The sequence below is a fragment of the Diadema antillarum genome, unplaced genomic scaffold (genome assembly GCF_040938485.1).
Source record: "Diadema antillarum isolate AM-2024a unplaced genomic scaffold, OU_Dant_1.0 seq00000476_RagTag, whole genome shotgun sequence".
NCBI lineage: Eukaryota > Metazoa > Echinodermata > Echinoidea > Diadematoida > Diadematidae > Diadema > Diadema antillarum.
Genome location: NW_027271443.1, coordinates 942252 through 966365, shown reverse-complemented (window position 1 = coordinate 966365; position 24114 = coordinate 942252). Strand labels below are relative to the sequence as shown.

General features: G+C 39.4%; 1 protein-coding gene across 1 annotated transcript in view; it reads right to left on the bottom strand.

Moving 5' to 3' along the window:
• The window catches only part of LOC139733449 (uncharacterized), a 39352-nt gene extending 15836 nt beyond the window's left edge, over positions 1–23516 (bottom strand). Inside the window, exon 1 of the mRNA XM_071644266.1 lies at positions 22289–23516. Within this exon, the coding sequence (XP_071500367.1) occupies positions 22289–23516 (1228 nt within the window). The remainder of the gene's footprint in view (positions 1–22288) is intronic.
• Positions 23517–24114: the final 598 nt, after the last annotated feature.

The window sequence follows — 24114 nt, the reverse complement described above, 5'->3', positions numbered from 1 at the left end:
TCATGCTGTGGCAATGCTGGCAACTATGATTAAAATATATCAAATTTCTTAATAAAGTAAAAAAAGCAAATTTTCAAAATGACGTCATCAAATTTCAAGTTCATTCGAGCGTATCTCACTAATCCTTGGCCAATTCCCACCCAGATTTCAGTATGTTGTAGCTTATTTAATGTTCTTTCAAACGTAAAATTACAAAATTTTGATTGGATGACGGCATAACCTCGTAAAAAGGGATTGAAAGTAATCTTGTCAAATTTGACCAGTTTACGTGTTATCTCTATGGGAATGCAGTTTTTCTGGAAATGAAAATTGACATGACTATCTTTATCGAGCACTAACTCCCTTACCCTTCGGTAAATGTCTTCCAGATTTTAATATGTTGTAGCTGAGACTCAACGCTACCGTTAGTGTGCCCTTCGTTGTTTCATACGATGTCAGGATCACGTCAAAATTTTTGGTTGAAATTAAAGCTTATCTTTGATGTATTGACATATTTCTTTCTTTCTGCAACTTTCTTTGCAATAACTCAAGAAAAACAGCCTCTATCACCCCCATATTTTGCACATGTTTAGTTCATGTCACGTTCATTATTTCCTAAAATAACAACTACTTGATCGGACACCATCTTGGGTATGTTAATAAGGGTCAAAGGTCATAAATGTTTCATCATGTATCTTGTTGAATACATGTCTTATCGTTCCCATATTTTGCACACGCAAAGACCAAGTTACAAGGATGATTTCACAAACTAACCACTTTTTGCTCAGATGCCATCTTGTCTGTGCAAATTGGGGTCAAAGGTCATATGTACTTCTTTCTGTATCTTCGTTATGACGTGTTATCTATATGGGAGTTAATTTTTTTTTAATGTGAAAATTGACATGGTTGTCTTTATCGAGCACTAGCTCACTTACCCTTCGGTGAATTTCTCCCAGATTTTAGTATGTTGTAGCTAAGATTTTGCGCTATCGCCAGTGTGCCTTTCTTTTTTCATAAAATGTCGGGATCATGTTAAAAAACTTGGTTGAAATTAAAGCTTATCTTCTATGTATTTAGATATTTCTTTCCTTCTGCCACTTTCTTTGCAATAACTCAAGAAAAACAGCCCCTATCACCCCCATATTTTGCACATGTTAAGTTCATGTCACGTACATTATTTCATAAAATAACAACTACTTGATCGGACACCATCTTGGTTATGTAATTTAGGGTCAAAGGTCATAAATGTTTCATCTTGTATCTTGGTGAATACATGTCTTATCTTTCCCATATTTTGCACACGTATAGACGATGTCGCGAGAATCATTTCACAAAATAACCACTTTTTCCTCAAATGCCATTTTGGAAGTGTAAAGGTGGGTCAAAGGTCATATGTGTGGCGCTCCGACAAAATGAGTCATAAGTCGCACGGGGAGTTTTCCCGTAATGAGCCGAAAATGAAGGGGAAGCACTGCTCGGGTCGAAATTTTTTTATGACGGATTTTGATTCCTTGAAGTTTTATCTGTTTGTACAGAAAATTTCAGCGTGTAAAAATGAGTACAAGTGTCCCAAATCACAGTTTTTCTGAGACAATTTTTTTCGGTTACATTTTTTTTTCGAACGCTCGCCTTTGCGTTGCGTTTCGCACCTATTGTTCTTGCCCGATCGAGACTCCGCCTCCGTTGCCAGGATGTATGCTAATGAGGCATTGCTCTTGACCCCATTAAAGACAAAACAAAGCATGGTGCGCGCGGCGGCGTCGGCGGCCAAGCGGCGAGGGCTTTAGAATTACGCAATAATAGTGAGCTGACGAAGGCTATCGATTGCATGACCAGCGAGTTTCGTTGGATACATGCACTCCATTTCATGAAGTGGTGATTGATGTGACGCACAAATCGCGCTGAAAACTTAATTTCAACGAACGATCACGCAAAATTTATGATACTTTATCTATGAGCTAATACAATTATCACATATCGAACTTGAAACCTCTTTATGCGTGTGTGTACTCTTTCAACGGTTATTAATTGGCCTCAATGAATTCATTCAAATAATCATACCTTTCGTTCCCTTGTATGTGACTTGCTGTTTTAAGTTCATCTCTGGAGATATAGTAAGGCCTAAGTTGTCAATTATTCTCGTTTTTATAAAGTCGACAATACGTGTGATAATTCGCCAAATGTATGTAATGCGTACTATTATTTCCCTGGTTAATAAAACATATTGCCCTATTTCTTATGATGGTTTGGGCCGTGACGGCATGGAGAGAAATCGGAAGACAAACATTATTAATGCCCAAATAGCTCGTGTTCCTTTTGGAGGATATTCTCACCCTTGTCATCTGTGTATTTATTAGAAGTAGGACCTATTTGAGAAAGGGACAGAAAGCTGTGTCGCTACTCAAAAGTTCGCTTCTTCATTTTGTTTTGTTTTTTAATCAGAATGTTTGTAATGATAGCTGTTTGTCGTGTATTGCGTGTAGCTGACATGTGAGAGGTCAAGTCTGCAAAGAATTTGGCTAACAGCTTTGCGAAGTAGCAGCGCTAATTGCTCATTGAATTTCGTATTCTGAGGAATTTCGAATGAAAGAACTCGGACGACACTGTTCACGCTTTGTATCCGAGTAAACCCCGCATCAACGAAGCCTTAAACAATGAAAGGTAAACTTCCTGCTATCAAGGCGTGGATAATCACGCAACCAGTATTCTTTCTTCGCCATTGAAAGCAGAATCAGTGACGGCATGGAGCAACAGTGTTGGAGGATCGGCATTATGTCCGCTAATTTGTAAAAGAATTTTTCAGTCCCCTTTTGTGTTCAGAACCACAGTCAAGGACGCTAACTTCCCTATCTCCCACAAGCTATCGTTATTATCTTAAAACGTGAATTTTATGAAAGGTTAAAAGTGATCGCGGAATCAGTTCTTCTGCGTGACACATGCAGGCTTTTATAATAGGATACCAAGCTTACCTGTATAGAAAGGGCGGGGATACACACTTATCGCAATCATCCGGATTTGAGAGTGATACACTCTACTACTTTTCTTCATCTTTCCCCCGACGAAGACCATGGTAGTTCAAAACAAACAAACAAACAAACAAGCAGTTGCATTATATCAGAACGTACAGAATTTTTGTTTCATGTATTTATAGGTCATCTCTTGATGTATAGTAGGCATTTGTTGTCGTTTTTACAGCGTTTCCTAATAAATGCCTATAGCGAAACCCAACACAACTTTTATCAAGGAGGGAAGGGAACTTAAATTTAAATATAACATAGTTTACAGAAATCAGACATGTAAATAAGGCAATCATATACATCCGCACGGCCGAATGTAATCTCTTACTTTGATTATCAAACATGATCGCCTGCATTTACGTGCTTTTTTCTAATTTCTTGAACTTTGCCTCATTTTCTCTTTTTTTAAAACAATTGCTCGAAACATCTAAAATCGTAACACAGTCTGCTGTCCCACAACATAACATTCCATTTGATTTGCCACTTATTGTTGGTCGGGTGACGCCAAATGGTGGAATCTCGAGCGATGATACACGGCATTTTGTTTGTTGGTTTTCGTCTCATCGCTGGAAAGAATTTTGACTACGATTACAGAGGTATCATCTACAAGACATAACTGATGGTTTACAGAAGAGATCATCAATTCAGTAAAAATTAGTCAAGTCATGAATTTACTTTACCCATCATGTCTAATCGACCTACGACATTGTTTGGGTAACCGCGCCTTTTTATTCTCATCGTTCAAACTAATTCTTGACATAATCAAAACAAATAATTCTTTATAAAATTTCTCAAAATACTCAAAAGATGGCCTAAGTCAAATCTTTCCACAAAGATTGCATACGGCAATCTTTACTAGCCTAAACAAGTTTTCTAGAGCTATCAGTTCCCCCTATGACGATGGCTTCGATTGCGTTTTGAACTTGTATCGAACTACTTTCAAAACAGTTGTTACCTTTATAGTTCGATTGATAAACCAGTCTTTTGAATTCATAACCAACATTCGTAATCGTAACCATACAGTAACATAATACTGCATGTCAATAAAAGTCGAAAATGTAAATGCTATAATAGTAGCGCAAAATAAATGAGTAACGATTATCTTAATACATTCTAATTCCTAAGTGATGTTGCTACGAAAATGACACATGGTTTGACGACTGCTTCAAGCAAATAAAAAAAAAGGAATGGGATATACTTCTAATGATAGTACCACGCCGTACAATGCATTTCACTGTATTTGGTAACGTTTGGTTACGTTTCTGTGCGATTTACGTACGGAAAATAAAAGGCAGATTGATGCTCTTAACATGCTAACACACGCATTCAAAATGTTTTTTTTTTTTAAATACACCGTGTACTAATGTTTCAGTATACGGTTTGAAACTTTTAATTTGCGAGTCCTTTATAAAGTTATAGCAGGGTTATTACATTATCAAGCAAAAATTAAAGTATTTAGGGATTCGGATTAGCGCAGAAGACTAACAGTGCTATATATGGCGATCGTTCGCAACAGAGACAATCCTCTCCAATAGATATACAATGTAATTCTGTTTTCATGAATTGAAAGAAAAACGAAAAGAAGTCAACTTTTTAACTTCATTTAGCTTTCTCACCAATTGAACTTGATTTGATCTGCCACGCAGGATCGCTGTGTGTTCTATTAATTCTATTAAAATATTATCTAATCGGCGTGCTTGTTTTTTATGCAGAATGTCACAGGTAAGTTTAATTCATTGAAGTTCATAATGTTTGTACATATGGCGTATTAGTTGTTTTGTATTTTTATTTTTATAACAAAATATCATGTGTCCATTATCTGATTCTGACCACGAAAATATGGCGACTGTTTGAATAATAATAACAATAATAATAATTGCATTTATATGGCGCTTCATACTGACGTTTCTAAGCGCACAAATTAAATGCGGAGCATGTACTGGAAAACTGTAATGTCTCCTGCCAGTATAGACAAACTAATTTCTAGTCTATCCCCGCTTGAAATGGAAATGAAATCTAAAAAAAAAAAAACGAAGTTCGACTTTCAGTAGATTTCAACCGTTTTGTATAGTGCCTGATTCATGTAATGAACACAATTCTTTAGCACATAAGCAATCACACAACTTTCGGGAATAGATGTGTGTCTTAATGATTGTATCTCATGGAAGAAAACTCGTCATCTTGCCTGACTTTTAGCTTTTTCCTGTTCAAGCTTGCGTGAAAGAAATAGTTGAACAATCGCAATCATTGAGAGAGGCACACACTAAGCACAGGAGTACTGAGACACACTTCGAAATAAAAACGGGTCTTTTATCACTATTGACAACGCATGACATTGAACTGGTTTTTTTTTTCTTGGGAGGGGGGGGGGGGGTAATACAATTGATTATTCTGAAGATTCGTTAATCACACAATGAAATATGGTTCACTATTAGCTTAGGTTCGTTAACAAGAACATTAAATGCGGTTCCTTTCCAGTCATTGCCGGTGGTTCCTTTACCCGAAGTAATCAAGCAATCATTTTTTTCTAATAAGGTTTGTGAATACAAAACGAAATGAAGAAGGCCTAAGTATTAATTCCGAATATTTGTCAGTATTATTATCTATACTCCACTTCTCAAATGCAGAAAGATTGTAACTGCAAATGTGATGTTAAAAAAAAAATTCAGCTTAAGCTACAAGTTAATGTTTTTTTTTATATGCTATGGTATTACAAAAGTGACTGAGAATAAGAAGTATAATATTTATGATACAATCATTGTAAACCCAACGTGAAGCTGTCAAGCCTACATCAACATTTGCTTCTGATACGTTTAATATGTGCTGCATTGGCAAGCGTGATAAGCGATAATTACTGTGCACGTAACGCCTATAAAGGAAATGTGCCTAATATGGCGGGAATTCAGAATGTTACAGAACAGACGCAAAAGCAGTCTTTGATGCTCTGCAACATTACGACCATGTGCGTAATTTGAGGGTTTTTAGTACACGCAAAGAACACGATCTCAAAAGACGACTATCGTTAATTAACTTCATTGACTTTTTCTACCGATGCTGTCTTTTGAACCCCCGCCTACAATAGGTTCTCAGGTTCTATTTAGGTATTGGTACTTGCATACTAAACGCATCCTCTTTAGTTTCCATTGACAACAACATCGGAGGAGAATGGAAGCGATGAACGCCCTCGCTACAAGACGCTCTCGTAAGACGCATTGCGTGCCCGCCTACAATAGGTTCTCAGGTTTAGGTATTGGTACTTGCTAAACGCATCCTCTTTAGTTTCCATTGACAACAACATGGGAGGAGAATGGAAGCGATCAACGCCCTCGCTAAAAGACGCTTCTCGTAAGACGCATTGCGTGCCTTTTTTTTCTTTTTACTGTTTGCTATTGTTTGTGAGTTAAAAACTTGCGGCAAACCACAACGCAGCCGACACACAACGTGTACCGACTCATTCATGCGGCGGCAGCGGCACGGACACAAACGCACCGAAGTTTACATTCGGGCTGCCGTATTGGTCAGAATCGTTATTGACAGACCTGTCCTGCGATTGGTTAATTATCTTACATACCCAAGCTATCGCCTTATACGGTAGTGCGTGCGATGGAGCGTAAACGCCGTCGCTAAGCAGGACTGCTGTATTGTTTCGTCCCGTGAAAGAAACAGGTTGTGAGCTTGAACGTAGCCTGAACTTTGAGAGCGATTTTCTCCGTTATTTAGAAAATGCACTGACATCATAAACGTAGTTTATATTCGTTTTTATGATCTATAGGGATATCGAAATGAGTTGTATTACACATCAGTGTAAAGCTTAGAGTCTGTAGAATTCACATATAGGCATAACTACGATTTCATTTTTTGCGACTTTTGACTCATTCCGACGGAGCGCATCACATATGTATTTGTTGCTGTATCATCGTTAGCTAGTGTATACAGAATTAGTACCAAAGATGGCAGACATGACTCACTTTTCTAAATGAGAATCCAAACATCACACGGCCAATGTCTCTAAACACAAATGAAACCTGTATGGTCATGTCTATTGCGATCAGGACTCGAATCATTGATTTAAAAAAAAAAAATCGGATCACCTTAATTTGTCAGTAATGACAAATTACAATCTCTAGTTTTCTTTATTTCTCCCCAAAAGTTGTGTTGAGGTTAGCTCAGAAAGTGCATTGCCTATGAATGTCAAACTTATACCATATATGTATCGTGTCCCAAAGACGGCAATCGAACTAAAATCAAAGTGATCAGTCGACCGTGACGTCACTATGACGTCATTATATGAAAACACATTTTCATTCATATCTCATTATTGGAATGGAATTTTTCAAAGAAATTTACGTCACATAAAGTTCAATTAAAGGGAATTCTACTCATGTTTTCAAAATTCATCCCATCGTCAAAAAACGTGCGCGTACGCGCGCGTGGAAATATTTGTATGCTCCAATCGAGCTCAAAATTTTTTTGCACACGTTTCAGACCATTTGAAGCATTTTTTGAAAAATTGAAAAAATTGGACGGACGCGTACGCGCGCGCGCATATACGCACGCACAACTCATATGAAACGCAAATTTCTCGTTTTTTCACTTTGATCGGATTCTGAAATGTCAAGGAATATTTCTACCAAGTTTCAAGTCAATCTGACTTAATATGACGTCATACGGGCCCGTCAAAGTTGAAATTCCGCGCGCGCGTCAATGGCGATATACAATGCAACAATGCCAAAAAACCGCCAATTTTAAATCCGATTTTACTCGTCAGGATGGACGGTGACCCCCCATTTTCTTTACATATTTTGAAAGCTGATGAGGTGTACATTTCATTTCATGGGTTGGCAATACTGAAAAAATGATGAAAAGATATCAAATTTCTTAATAAAGTAAAAAAAGTAAATTTTCAAAATGACGTCATCAAATTTCAAGTTCACTGAAGCGCATCGCACTTATCCTTTGTTGATTTTCACCCAAATTTCAATATGTTGTAGCTTATTGAATGGTCTTTCAGTCATATAATAACAACGTTTTGATTGGATGACGGCATTACCTCGTAAAAAGGGATTGAATGTAATATTGTCAAATTTAACCAGTTCACGTGTTATCTCTATGGGAGTGGAGTTTTTCTGGAAATGAAAATTGACATGACAATCTTTATCGAGCACTAGCTCACTTATGCTTCGGTGAATTTCTCCCATATTTTAGTATGTTGTAGCTGCAACTTTAAGCTATCGTGATTGTGCCCTTTGTTTTTTCATACGATGTCGGGATCACGTCCAAAAACTTGGTTGAAATTAAAGCCTATCTTCGATGTATTTTCATATTCGTTTCTTTTTGCAACTTTCAGTGCAATAACTCAAGAAAAACAAGCCTTATCAGCCTAATATTTTGCGCATGTTTAGTTCATGTCACGAACGTTATTTAATAAATAACAACTACTTGATCGGACACCATCTTGGGTATGTAAATTAGGGTCAAAGGTCATAAATGTTTCATCCTGTATCTTAGTGAATACATGTCTTATCTCTTCCATATTTTGCACACGCAAAGACCATCATACAAGAATCATTTCACAAAATAACCACTTTTTGCTAAGATGCCATCTTGTCTGTGCAAAGTGGGGTCAAAGATCATATGTACTTCTTTCTGTATCTTTGTTATGACGTGTTATCTCTATGGGAGTGCAGTTTTTCTGGAAATGAAAATTGACATGACTATCTTTATCGAGCACTAGCTCAATTACCCTTCGGTGAATTTCTCCCAGATTCTAATACATTGTAGCTGAGACTTTACGCTACCTTTAATGTGCCCTTCGTTTTTTCATACGATGTCGGGATCACGTCAAAAATTTTGGTTGAAATTCAAGCTTATCGTCGATGTATTTTCATATTCCTTTCTTTCTGCAACTTTCTTTGCAATAACTCAAGAAAAACAGCCCCTATCACCCCCATATTTTGCACATGTTTAGTTTATGTCACGTACATTATTTCATAAAATAACAACTACTTGATCGGGCACCTTCTTAGGTATGTAAATTAGGGTCAAAGGTCAAAAATGTTTCATCCTGTATCTTAGTGAATACATGTCCTATCTTTCCCATATTTTGCACACGCAAAGACCATGTTACAAGGATCATTTCACAAACTGACTTCTTTTCACTCAGATGCCATCTTGTCTGTGCAAATTGAGGTCAAAGGTCATATGTACTTCTTTTTGTATCTTCGTTATGACGTGTTATCTCTATGGGAAGGATTTTTTTTTAATGTGAAAATTGACATGATTGTCTTTATCGAGCACTACCTCACTTACCCTTCAGTGAATTTCTCCCAGATTTTGATATGTTGTAGCTGAGACTTTGCGCCATGGTTAAATTGCCCTTTGTTATTCATACGATGTCGGGATCACGATAAAAAACTTGGTTGAAATTAAAGGTTATCTCCTATATGTTGAGATATTTATTTTTTCTGCAACTTTCTTGGCAATAACTCAAGAAAAACACGCCCTATCAGCCCCATATTTTGCACATGTTTAGTTCATGTCACGTACATTATTTCATAAAGTAACAACTACTTGATTGGACAATATCTTGGGTATGTAAATAAGGGTCAAAGGTCATAAATGTTGCATTTTGTATCTTGGTGAATACCTGTCCTATCTTTGCCATATTTTGCACACGTATACCGGGTGTCCCAAAAAAAGCGGAACGGTGAATTTTCAGTACCATGCGTTCTAAAAGTGATATAATTTTTGACATTATTAGAAAGAACATCTTCCGCAGAAGACAATGATACCAAAATCATTAAATTTGGTTGAGTACTTTTTATTCTACGCCAATTTCTGTATATGCAGTCATTTTCAATTTTTTTTGCGATTTATGAGATAAAAATTTGGGTGCGACACGCGTTCCATACGGTGAATTGTGTAAGCTCGTTGATCCATGTCAATAAAAGATAACGCTTTCATATTGGGCGCGCACACACACACAGACGCACACACACACACACACACACACACACACACACTGTTTTTTCTTGGCCCGTGCCCAATGTGAAAGCTGTATCTTTTGTTGACATGCATCATCGAGCATACACAATGTTCACCGTATGGATCGCGTGCCACACTGAAATTATCATCTCATAAGTCGCAAAAATCAGGCGAAATTTGAAAATGACTGCATTTTCAGAAATTGGCGTAGAATAAAAAGTACTGAACCAAATTTAAATACAGAAGGTGATCCGAGAGGATTCTCGGATCACCTAATGATTTTGGAATCACTGTCTTATGCGGAAGATGCTCTTTCTAATGATGTCAAAAAATATATCACTTTTAGAACGCAAAGTACTGAAAATCCACCGTTCCGCTTTTTTTTTGGGACACCCGGTATAGACGATGTCGCAAGAATCATTTCACAAAATAACCTCTTTTTCCTCAGATATCTTGGGAGTGTAAAGGTGGGTCAAAGGTCATATATATTCGTTGCTGTATCTTCGTTATTCAGTGTATACAGAATTTGGTTCCAAAGATGGCAGATATGACTCCCTTTTCTAAATGAGAATCCAAACCTCACACGGCCAATGTATCTAAACACCGATGAAACTTGTATTGTCATGCCTATTACGATCAGGACTCGAATCATTGATTAAAAAAAATAGGATCACCTTAATTTGTCAGTGATGACAAATTACAATCTCTAGTTCTTCTTCTTCTTCTTCTTCTTTATTTCTGGACAAAATTTGTGCATCTATTAACTCAGAAAGTTCTCATAGTATCAATTTCAAAATTATACCATATATGTATCGTGTCCCAAAGTCGACAAATTTTATAAAATCATAGTGATCAGTCAACCGTGACGTCACTATGACGTCATTATATGAAAACACATTTTCATGCATATCTCAATAATGGAAAGGAATTTTTCAATGAAATTCACGTCACATATATTTCACATCAAGCGCATTCTACTCATATTATCAAAATTCATATTTATTATTGAAAAGCGTGCGTACGCGCGCGATGAAATATTTTTATTCTCCAATCGAGCTCAAATTTTTTTTGCACACATTTCAGACCATTTGGAGCATTTTTTTAAAAATTGAAAAATTGGACGGACGCGTACGCGCGCGCACTTATACGCACGCACAGCTCATATGCAATAGAAATTTCCCATTTTTTTCACACTTATCGGATGACTGAAATGTCAAGGAATACTTCTACCAAGTTTCAAGTCAATCCGACTCAATATGACGTCATACGGACCCGTGAAAGTTGAAATTCCGCGCGCGCGTCAATGGCGATATACAGTGCAACAATGCCAAAAAACCGCCAATTTTGAATCCGATTTTACTCGTCAGGATGGACGGTGACCCCCCATTTTCTTTACATATTCTGAAAGCTGATGAGTTGTCCATGTCAATTCATGGGTTGGAGATGCTGGATAAATGACTCAAAGATATAAAATTTCTTAATAAAATTAAAAAAGTAAATTTTCAAAATGACGTCATCAAATTTCAAGTTCACTCGAGCGTATGTCACTTATCCTTAGCCAATTTTCACCCAGATTTCAATATGTTGTAGCTCATTAAATGGTCTTTCATAAATGTAGTAACAACATTTTGATTGGATGACGGCATCACCTAGTAAAAATGGATTGAATGTAATCTTGTCAAATTTCACCAGTTTACGTGTTATCTCTACGGGAGTGCAGTTTTTCTGGAAATGAAAACTGACATGACTGTCTTTATCGAGTTCTAGCTCACTTATGCTTTGGTGAATTTCTCCCATATTTTAGTATGTTGTAGCTGAGACTTTGGGCTATCGTGATTGTGCCCTTCGTTTTTTCATACGGTGTCGGGATCACGTCCAAAAACTTGGTTGAAATTAAAGCTTATCTTCGATGTATTGATATATTCCTTTCTTTTTGCAACTTTCTTTACAATAACTCAAGAAAAACAAGCCCTATCAGCCCAATATTTTGCACATGTTTAGTTCATGTCACGTACATTATTTCGTAAAATAACAACTACTTGATCAGACACCATCTTGGGTATGTAAATTAGGGTCAAATGTCATAAATGTTTCATCCTGTATGTTGGTGAATATATGTCTTATCTTTCCCATATTTTGCACACGCAAAGACCATGTTACAAGAATCATTTCACAAGATAACCACTTTTTGCTCAGATGCCATTTTGGGGGTGCAAAGTGGGGTCAAAGGTCAAATATACTTCATTCTACATCTTTGATAGTGTATACGGAATTCGGTACCCAAGATGGCAGGTCTGACTCCCTTTTCAAAATGAGAATCCAAACATCACACGACCAATGTCCCTAATCTCAGGTGAAAACTCGAAGCATTGATTTAAAAAAATCGGATCACCTAATTTGTCAGTCTTGACAAATTCCGAGTCTAGTTTTTATCTTAGATTCTTATGATAGTTGCTATCCTGTATGTCACTGTCAGTAATACTTTATTGTGCAATTTTCGTTTGTTATGTTGACTGTGAATTTATCTGGACATCATTACAATTCTTAATCTCGGAGAAATAATTGACAGAAAAAAATATGAGTATTCTGTGCCTGAAAAGACTTGAACGTGTAAAAAGGTAATATCTTCAAACAGCCCTGGGAAAGCACACCCGCACGACCAACACAAATCTCTCAACCACAAAGATGGGATGATTCGAGTTTTAATTAATTGAAAGTTGAGTTTTGTTACACACAATTTTATTTGATAACGTTTGAACATGGAAAACAAAAACAAAAACAAAAATGTCTAGCGTAAGAGTAATTGAAGTATGCAAACAACACTTTTGCACGTAATGGTATACCGGAGATTGTGGTATCAGATAACGGTACACAGGTTACAAGTGACCAACTCAAAGAGTTTGCTTGTCAGTACCAATTCAAGCATGTCATGTCTTCATAACTTTCTACATAGCAATGGGAAAGCTGAAAAGACAGTACAAATCGCAATGTCTAATGAAAAAGGCAATGAGAGATGGAACAGATCCAGATTTGGCATTCCTTGACTATCGGAAAACACCGATCGATGGGCTAGATGCTAGTCCTGCACAATTGTTGATGCAGAGGAGGACAAGGACCACCCTGCCAACAGCTAGCCAGCTGCTGAAACCAAAAGTAATAAAAAATGTGCAAACAAAACTGACCAAGAAATAAAAGTGCAATAAAATTACTTTGATCAAGGAGGTACTATTGCCTAGTACCTCCTTGCTTTGATCGAAGCGAAAAAAAAAAGCTCTCTCCACTCAAAGAAGGAGAACAAGTGAAGATGCGACTGTAAAACAATGTCTGGAAAGATGCTGTTGTTGTTTCAAAGACAAAGTTTCCAAGAAGTTGCATAGTGGAATGTGAAGGAAAAATGTTCCTGTCAAAACAGAATTGACATCAGAAGAGGTACAGCGGAAAACAATCCTTAATGCAACAAAGCTAGATGACTCAACATAATATCGTATCACAAGATCAGGTCAAAAATATGGATCAGTGTAAAAACTGATCTATTTTATAGGATAGATACCGGAATTTGACGGGAAATGAAATGACAATGATCACGGGATTGTGATAATGTTTTAGATGTTGAACTATTCATGGGGGCAATTCCACGGTAACTCGCGTTACAAATAATGGGTACACTATACGTGATAATGTGCCCATAACTGTGTAATTGGTAGGATCTATAAGTTACTTTTTTCATCATGGGTTAAGTAGACATACACCAACTAAATGAATCCAAAAAGAAAATTACAGGACAAACATGTTGGGATTCTTGAATCATTTAATTTCGGTGACTCGCGTTACACAAAAAGGACATGGTCAATTCTGTAAAGGCATCTTTTTGGAAAGTCTCCTCATACTAGATAATCTTGATAAAAGTTTTCCGACCTTGAATTGATAGTGGGTTAGGACTAATAAATTAACACTATCAAAGTTGAGTAACAATGACCTAGTAAAATGTAGGGAGCCTTTATGTCGGCAACTGGCGTTACGGTAACTCGCGCTACATTATGTCTACTAACACAAGATGACACAAATTGATGACATACAACTGTTCTGATGGCACTGTATCTTGTGTTGAATATTTTGAGAGAAGCTCAATATTTGTGGATAGTAAAATGACTAAATGTTATAAAATATTTTACGAATAAACCCAACAGAAGAATGCATTTAAGAGTAAAAAAAAAACTTCACTCCTCATAGAGACCTTGAATATGTTTGAATATATACCAAGATGATTTAGGTGTATAAGTGCATTGTAATTCTCAGTGTGTAAAGATGAACAAAGTTGAAACCCGTTGAGGACGGTTTGATTTTGCTACAACACGCATTTCCCATAGACCCCTGCCCGAGTATACTCGGGACTCGTCCTCAACGGGTTAAAACAAAACATGAAGTATCAAACCCTATCTACAAGTTTACGAAGAGCTTATAATCTTTCATAAATTCAAATCCTATATTTGTGAGAAGCGAAAACTAGTTCTTTTCTTTGCAACTGATCGACAAATAGACCAGTTCGTAATTCCACTTTGCATGAGCAGAATAAGGTCATTTGTACCAACAGGCATTTTGGTTTGTAAATTCACTGAGATAAGAATCTGTGATGTGATGATTATTCATGCGATCCTTATCTAAAACTTGTCAGTATCCGCCTGACAGCAAGAATGGTATTTTGCAATATAAAAGGAAATAAGCTGTTACTGCATTCAATACAAAACAATGAAATGGACGCCTGCTAAATTATAAACTGATGGGAGTATTCTGATCCCCTGATCTGAATGCATGTTTATCCTTTTTTTGAAAGTGAATTCCATAAATTGTTATGTCTGGCAAGCTTATGCATTATGCCGCTTTGGAAACAAGTGAAGAGTTCGCTTGCAAAAACCGATAAGTTCATATTTGCCAAATGGAGATATTTGCGATTAAAGGTCAAGAAAAATAAAGAGAATAATAAGAAAAAAAATTGCTTCTTTTGACCATAACTTCAAAAATATACCTTTATATGTAGTAACCAATATGTCATTTAAAAGGTATTATTTTGTACTTTATGGCAGAGATCGTACTTCAAAATAAAAAAAAAATGGACATATCGGTTTTTGCAAACAAACCCTTCAAGTGAAGTGCCAAACCAACTGAGAAAAAAAAAAGAGGTGATTTGTAGTAATGTGTACATGAGCTACAGTGTAATAACAAACTGGCTTACAGTATTACCCTATATACATCAACGTATATAAGCACTGAATTGATCAGTGTTTTAGTAGTAGCTATGATAAAAAAAGTCATGGAATACATACTCGAGCAGTATTCAAACCTAAGACCTCCTGATCACCGGATGGGCATCATCTTCACTCGACCACCTACTGCGACTTTGCTTTGACAGCAAGTGTTGGTTCTAATCCATATAGCATGTATTGTAATGGGTACTGCGTAATTATTCAAATTCATGAAACAAATTGCCCTGCATCTACGTAAATAAGCACTGAATTGATCACCGTTTTAGTAGCAGCCATGATTAAAAATCATGGGCATACATACTCGAGCAGGATTCGAACCTATGACCTCCTGATCTCCGGACAGGCATCGTCTTCAGTAGACCACAGAATAAGGATTAGAACCAACACTTGCTGTTTTATAGCATTCTGTAATAAAAATTCTGTATTAGGCCTATACTGATGCAGGAAACTCCGAAGATAAATTGTATGTTCTCATTCACTGGTGGAAACAATATACATGTACACATGCAGTGAAAGCCTGGCCAGACTCTTCAATGTAGCATGTGATCAGTGGCCTTGATTCTAGTATTATACAATCACAGTTTATTAGGCTTCCCTCCTTTGTTTCAGTTCCGCATAATGTTTAACACTGCATTTGATTGTTTTCACCACAATCTAGCTCAATTGAGTATCAAAATTTGCTTATGTTGGGGGGAAGTAGTGTTTATAGTCGGTAACTCCCGTTACACTTTTCATTGACATTTTTTTTTTTTAATGTGATAACAGTGTTTATTCAAGTCAACATCCTGTGTGCAGTATCAGGGTGTGATGAATTTAGAAAAATTTGATTCCCAACAAATTACCTCCACTGCTTCCTTCAGAATGAAAAATATTTCTTGTTTCGGTAACTTTCGTTACATGGCTCTAGGGCTGAAATTTCATGTGGCGATTAAAATTTTTTGAAGGTGCCATAAAAATGTTCTCATTGGACGCTGAAGTAGAACCAATTTGCTTCTTTAAAATAAATTAATTGAAGTGCTAGCAGAATTTTTCTATCAAAAAATTATATTGAGTTAAGCATGCATTTTAGCAATTTGGATGACTGAAAAATTGTGTTCAACATTTGTAGCTGTTTCTTGGGAAATATTTGACCGATTGATATAATTCTTTTAGTTTCTTTAACTTGAATATATGGGTAATACACAATGAGTAATTCTTTTGCAATATGATTAACTTGAAATTCTGGTGCCATGTCCACATTCCCATGGAATTGCCCATATGGAGAGTAGAGTTGGTTACATTTTTAGTGCAATAAAAGTGTTTCATCTAACTTATCCAAAGTAACAGCTCTGTTGATTATTATAAGAGAAACAATGATCAACGTTTCTTCAAAGACAAAAATGACACATTTCTAAAAGTGAACAAAAGTACAGTTTGCAAAACGATCACAAGTATTCCTCTAAGTGTGAAGAACGAGATTGAACTTACGTCGTTACAAGAGTGCGTTGTAATGTGTCATACAAAGCCGTGATATCTCAACATTGAAGTGAAGTGTTACTCACTTTACAAGTAGTAATGTTTGTGTTTATAAGATGTGTTGCTATGATTACACATGTAGTAAAGTTGAATATATTGTGTGAACAACTTATCAAATAATTGCCATGATAATCCTAAAAAGACAATGCCTCATTAATTAAGTTTCAGTGGTAGTTGATAAATGAAAAAAAAAATCTGTGTGAAAAAGAGAAACTTTACTTTTCTAAAGAAAGGGAGATGCCAAATGTTTGAAATTAGCACAGTTTGAACGCACAGACTAGTGCCTAGCTATTTGCAGCACCAACCAATCCCCATAGAGATGATGCTGTTGCTATGCTCTATAGTTACCCCTCTCGAGAAATCCCGGAGGTAGATGTACTACCTCAGCAAACTTCCTTACTTGCACCCAGGACCTAGAAGAATAAAACATATCAACCTATCACCTGCGTGTTAGCAAAGTGTGCACATATACTTTTTGACCAGTGTCCGTTTCTTCCCTTGGGCATCCGATGCAATCGATATCGCTAAAGCATTTGCATTGTTCAAACTCGTCATGATTGTAATACAACAAATTACTGCCAAGATCGTGTGCTTATTCTGACTGATTAAAGAAACAACTAAGGAACTCTCTAAATAACAGCCTTAATATTACAGTCGTCATCCTTTGATATCTCTTAGAGATGGGCTAAAGAGGGTGACATTTTCAGAACATGCTCATCACACCTTAGTTTGATGACTTTGTGCCTACTGACACCATTTTTGAAAAAAAAAAAGAACGAAAAATGCGAAATCCAGGGTGCCCCGGCCGAAATCGTAAAAATTCCAAGCTGGTCGCCGTTTCGGCTGTAAAAAGACATTTCTGGTGATAACTCGGCTATTTTTTGGTCAATTGTGACGGTTTTGGTGTCTAACCCCATGTTTTTGGGGTCAAGGAAATGGATTATAATAATAATTTTAGTGTAAAACCTAATCTTCCACATGATACTAACCTTTTGCCCATATTTAGGCATACAATTTCCTTGCCCTTTACCCCTACCCCAACTGCCATTTTTTGCACTTTTTTCTGTATTTTTTTTCAAGTAGTATTGACTACCATACTCTTAATAATAAGTTCTAACGTTAGCTATCAATCTGGTGTTTTCTACCAACAATAGTACAGCAAGGGTTACGTTATACGTGTGTCATGCAGATACCGGTATGTGGCTGGTGCATTCAGGATGCATGGGAACTGTGCAAACAGTGCTAATACTGTTTCTGCATTATAGTGCCCAATGCCTGTAAAATCCTACAAAAATGTAATAATAGTGATAATTTACTCACCAACTTCATTTCACGTAGGTGGGACTAACATTACGTATGCTGCTACAGTGCTAGCGATTAATCCTAACTTTTGTGCGCACTTTACAGCCATGATCAAGTCGTGATCAAGTTAAAGCGATAATGCCACGTCATTTCCTGAATTAAGCTCCTGGTGGACATTAGTTTAAAAAAGAAAGATGAATTCTGATGTTAAATCGAGTCGTATTGCTAGCGAAATTCGATGGATGGACACCGTTCCACTGTACTGTGCCTACTGCTGCATACTGTGTGCGCGTGTACTGTAATTAGCTCGCCCTTCACTCGCCACAAATATTAGACAACTCGGCCGTGACCATGTACAAGTTGACAGTCAGGATGTAAAAATGTGATTTCGATGGTTACGTTTACATTAGAGCCAACAATTATGGTTAGTGTTAGGGTAACGTTGATCGCAGAGTCCTAAGGTGACGCGGACCCGAAGTCCTAGGGTTAGGGTTAGCGTTAGTGTTATAGGGTAACGTTGACCTCGGTGTCCTAGGGTGACGCGGATCCCGGTGTCCTAGGGTGACGTGGACCCCGGTGTCCTAGGGTGACGTGGACCCCGGAGTCCTAGGGTGACGCGGACCCCGGTGTCCTAGGGTGACGCGGACCCGAAGTCCTAGGGTTAGGGTTAGGGTTAGGGTTAGTGTTAGGGTAACGTTGACCTCGGTGTCCTAGGGTGACGCGGACCCCGGTGTCCTAGGGTGACGCGGACCATGTACAGTTTGCGCAGAATGTGTATATTGCATTTTTTTTTTTTTGCTGATGGTAAACTAAATAAAGGTTATGGAAAGTCTTCCCATAAAAGGCATAACCTTCATTTAGTTTAATGTTGGTGAAAGGGAATAGTAATTTGATGGATTAGGGCTATGGTATAGCGATTTAGATGCTGCTGTCTCGTCAGACATCTTGTACCAGACTGAAATTGACTGAGGACGTGCTTGAGTACAGTACACACGTGTACTTTTAGACCAGACTACGTAAATGTCAGGTGGCGCCATCTACGACGAGCATAGTACAGTTTTGATGCATTGTTTTTTTGCCACAAATCACCTCCGCCTCGCATCTCATCGTGCAGCGCGATCGTGAACGCACTGGGCTCAGATACTCATGATAGTGAGTTCGAGTCCCAGACCCGGCACTTAATTTCAGCAAAATGTTTTCTCTTTCTTATTATGTCATGTTTATATTCACAGGTTCATCCAGGAAGTCAACTGGAGATGGCAATCGTCAAACGGAGAGAAGGAAAAAGGGGGAAGAGAGGGAAGAGGGAGACGGAAGAAAGAGAATAGAATAAGGGAATGAGAGAGGAGAGATAACATTTTTTCAACGGTTTTTTTTTTCTTTTAGTAATGACCCCCCAAAAATTCCACGCCCCATTTTTACTCAACCCCAATCAAAATGTCGCCCACTTTTAGACAGTTAGGTAGAGCTCAAAATACGCAATCTTATCGGGGGGGGGGGGGGTACAAAAGGAACTCTTTCCCACACTTTTCCTGAGTTTGTGCTTTCTTTCCAATATTTAGATAGGTTAGGAGAGTCCAGTTGAATTGAGTCATACATCATTTTAAAGCTTAAAGTCTTCTCTTTCAGAATACGGTATTAACTAAAAATTCATGTCTGGCGACTTTTTGTTTGTTTTGAGGTGCAGGGTCACATATGTCGCTTTGCTCGGTGGTGCTATTTAAATTAAAACAAGCACACAAAAAAACACGACTCATTAGTTTGGTGCGATCTTGACGTGTAGTATTTGAATATAATTGGTCACATGTGACCGCTCGATCCTTTTCTCTTATCGACTTTCCATTGAATAAGTCTGCTATCATAATTTTCACTACATGTACAAGTAGACAAATTTGAGAATATTTTAGTTTTCTGTTCACACGATTATGTCATGCTACACTCTTAGAAAAAAAAAAAGTTCTTTTGAGCACCATTAAATGGTTCTCAGCACTGTCACAATAGCGGCACCCTTCTAGGTGCTCGCGAGAACCTTTTTTTTTTAATGGTGCTTGTCGGCACCTTTTGCAAAAGGTGCCCATTAGAACCTTTTTCCCGATGAAATTTTGCTCGTGAGTACCATTTAAAAGGTGCCCATGGGCACCTTTTTTTTACTAAAGATGGGCACCTTTTTGACTCTTTTCAGAAGGTGCTCATGGAAACCATTTCATTGGAAAAAGGTTCTAATTGGCACCAATGTTAAAAGGTGCTGACAGGTACCATTTAAAAAAGGTTCTCGAAGGCTCCAAAAAGGTGTCGCTATTGTGACAGTGCTGAGAACCATTAAATGGTGCTCAAAAGAACATTTTTCTTTTTTCTTGGAATGTAGTATGTGAATTGATGTCTGTGTATTTTCGGTGTGTTTCACATGCAGTGCTGGTAAGGCGCTTCACTGGCACCATTTACCTATCTGCATTGAAAATGTGCATCACAAACTCGTTTGAAATGAAATGAATTCATCTTAATTTCATCTCATCAGTAAAACAAGATAATAAACGGAAGGATGTTAACTCCGCAAATGCCATGGGTCGTCAGCAGCACCAGTGTTTCGGCCATTTAAGTGATGTACACCTCCCCCTGGCTGGCCGGTGCTGCGTTAGGATCCCCTCGACAGCACCTCCGTGGCATTTCAAAGAAGAACAAAACAAAACAAAACAAAGCAAAACATCACAAAACAAGACAACAAAAAAAAGGGAAAACGCTTGGCATCAATCACCTCTCCTCACTCCAGACACATTCTACACCCCCCTATTCCCACCACCCCCTGGCCTTCCCTACTATTCATGCAGATCCTGTCTCTGCTGCCCCACAAATTCTCCTGATCCACCTTTCCTTGTCCCTACCACCTATTCCCATCCCTCTGACCCACCTTACCGATCGTCCAGCATATCCCCTGCACCCCACCTCCACAGTATGCACCTCCGCTCTCCACCCCCTTTTCTCACACTCCTCCCTCAACTCAGCATACGTATCCAGCTTTCTTTCCCTTGCCTTATCCATCCTTGTTTCCATGGCACAGTCAGCTCCACCATTGCTAACCTGTGCACAGACCTAGCCACCAGCACCATGTCCGGCCGAAGGGCGGTTACTACCACCTCCTAAGGCACTGTACGGTTTCCCTCATCCACCCGCACCTCCCAATCATCCCCGCTGCTAAGATTCCCCCCACCATCATCCCTCTGACCCTTCCTTCTCACACTGCATCTCACTCCCTCCTTCACAAACCGGATTCCCCTCACCCTAGGAGGCCCATTCTTCTTCCTTGCCTCCACTGCCACCCTCGCCACCTCCGCCACCTCTGCCATCTCCTTCAACACCTGGTTATGCCTCCATGTATAGGCCTGTAATAGACCTCCACATGCTGACAAAATGTGCTCTAGTGAGATCTGTAAGCATTCTTGGAACGCCTAACCACTTCCGGTACTACAAGTTCATCTTCTGCTGCATCCTCTCAACCCTGGACACTGCCACCTCGTACACCTGCAGTTGCCACATGATCCGCGGTAGCAAGCCAAAATGGCAGCACCACACCTTCGCATTCTCAGGGATGAGTGTCCTGTCCACCCTCTTCAACCACTCCACCACTTTCTCATAGATCTGAACTCCTCGGTGCCTGTCATTCAACTTGCCCTCATACCACCGCCCAAGGCTCTTTACACCCTGCTCAGTGACCTGAGGGATATCTTCTCCCCCAATCTGAAATCTCCTTGCGACCACCTTCCCCTTCCGCACTGACACTGAGCGGCTCTTCTTGGCCTTGAACTTCATCCGTGTCCAGGCCACCAACTCCTCTAACCTATGGAGGCCATCTTTGACCTGGGTCTCGTTGCCAGACACGATTGTGAGATCATCCATGAAAGCCCTAATCGAAGGCACAACCACATCTGCAGCCAGCATCAACCCTTCGATTCTCGGGGCCACACACCGGGTTAACACTTCCATCCCAAGGACAAACAGCAGCGGCGAGACTGGACACCCCATGGGGATGCCAATTTCTAGCGCTTGCCATTCTGTTGTGTAAGTCTGGGTCAAGAATCTCATCCTGAACTGGCTGTACATAGTAGCTCTGCACTATCTCGCGGATCACCCTAGGGACCCAGAAAAACTCAAGAGCAAAGCTGAGATACCTGTGAGGAACTGATCCATATGCATTTGCAAGATCCAACCAGATGACATCCACATCCTCCTTCTCACGTTTGCACCTCTGAATTGACTCCCAAATCATCTGGACATGCTCCGTGCCCCCAGGGAAACCCGGGATCCCTGCCTTCTGTATAGAGGTGTCCACAAACTTGTTCTTCATGACAAATTCTGACAACCGCCTCGCTAAGACACTAAAGAGGATCTTACCATCCACGTTGTGAAGCGAAATCGGCCTAAACTGGCCAATGCCTTTGGCATCCCTCTCCTTTGGGATATATACCCCTTCTGCCACACACCAGCTGACTGGAACAATCCGCTCCCGCCATAGCACCCTTAGGATCCGCCACAGCACCCTTCGGATACGAGGACAGTACTTGAACAGCTTATATGACAAGCCATTCTGCCCAGCTGCACTACCAGCTCGGGCCTTTTTAACCACGGCTTCAACCTCCCACAACTTCAACTCACTCAAGTCAAAGCTGACCTCTGGCTCCTGTGGCCTCAATAGCCCTGCCACCCCAGTAAAAGGCTCCTCTCTCCTCCCATCACAGTATGTGGCCTTCAGATGCCTCTCGAGCTCTTCCTTCGACACCTCTAAACTTCCTGACACCCCTTCCTCAAACAACCTCTTTGTGAACCTGTGCGGATTCTTATAGAACTCCCTCCTCCTCCTCCTCCGCTTCCTACACTGATATTCAGCCCTCCTAAAATCCGCATACCTCTTCTTCAGGTCCTCATACAAACCCTTCAGACTGGCCCTTTCTCCGTCTGCCTGCCTCCACCTACGCCGCAAGCTCTTCTTCTCCGCCCTCAATTGAGCCATCAACCGCTGTCTCCTCGACCCTGACTTTCCAGAATCCCTCTCCACATTCCCCCCACCTCCACTACCAACAGGCTTTTTCCCAAACTCTTCTGCACAAGCCCCATAACACAACCCCTCAAACATCCGCATCCTCTTTTCAACACTCCCAGCCAATTCCACTTTCAAAACTCCCGCAAGCTTGATGTCAAAAAGCTCCCACTTGTCACTTCTCGCCGGTGGCCATGCAATCGGCTCCTTCCGCTCAAACACAGCATGTAGATCATGCTGAGGGTCTCCGGCTCTGTGGTTTGAAACCTGACTGGGACCTCCCACTGTCTCACCCAGCTCAGTGATGGTGCAGTCATGCTCTACTGCCACTCTTCCACAGCTCGTTCTTGCTCTGTGAACTGCCACACCTCTCTTACCCTTGAACCTCCTCCCGCATCCCGCACACACACCCTCTTGATCTTTGTTCATTGTCGTGAGTCAAAGTACCCGCCCTTTGAGAATCCAGTATGGATTCTTATTCAGCACGACTCAATGCGAAAAAGTGGTTGAGGCGGGTGAGTAGCCTTTCAGTCAAGTGGGCACACACTCACCAATAGGGGTGAAAACCCCTCCCACTGCCACCCCTCAGCCCTGGCGCACAGCCCTACGCCGCAAATGGGCCACACTTAAAACCGGTAACTCTGAGGGGCCGGTTATTTGCTTGCCATAGCCATCAGGGTAGCCTTCCCTGATGCCCCACCTATCCGGGTTGTCACTGCTCTATTCGCAGTCGTCACCTGGCCTCTCCCAAGCGTCTCAAAAGCAAGATAAAACATATACGTTCAAAACATGTATATTAGCAATACATTAGCAAGTCATACATTATCATTGACACTGGAAAAAAAAAGAGCAAGGATAACACACCCATGCACGCACAGTTTCACAAGCATGAATACATGTACATGACATTCACCAATATTTTTTTTCATGAAACATTTCATTTCATTTTCATTTCATTTATTTCATTTGCAACAACATTTTCATACGCAAACTAACACAACATCAAGCAAGTAACAAAGAAAAATAC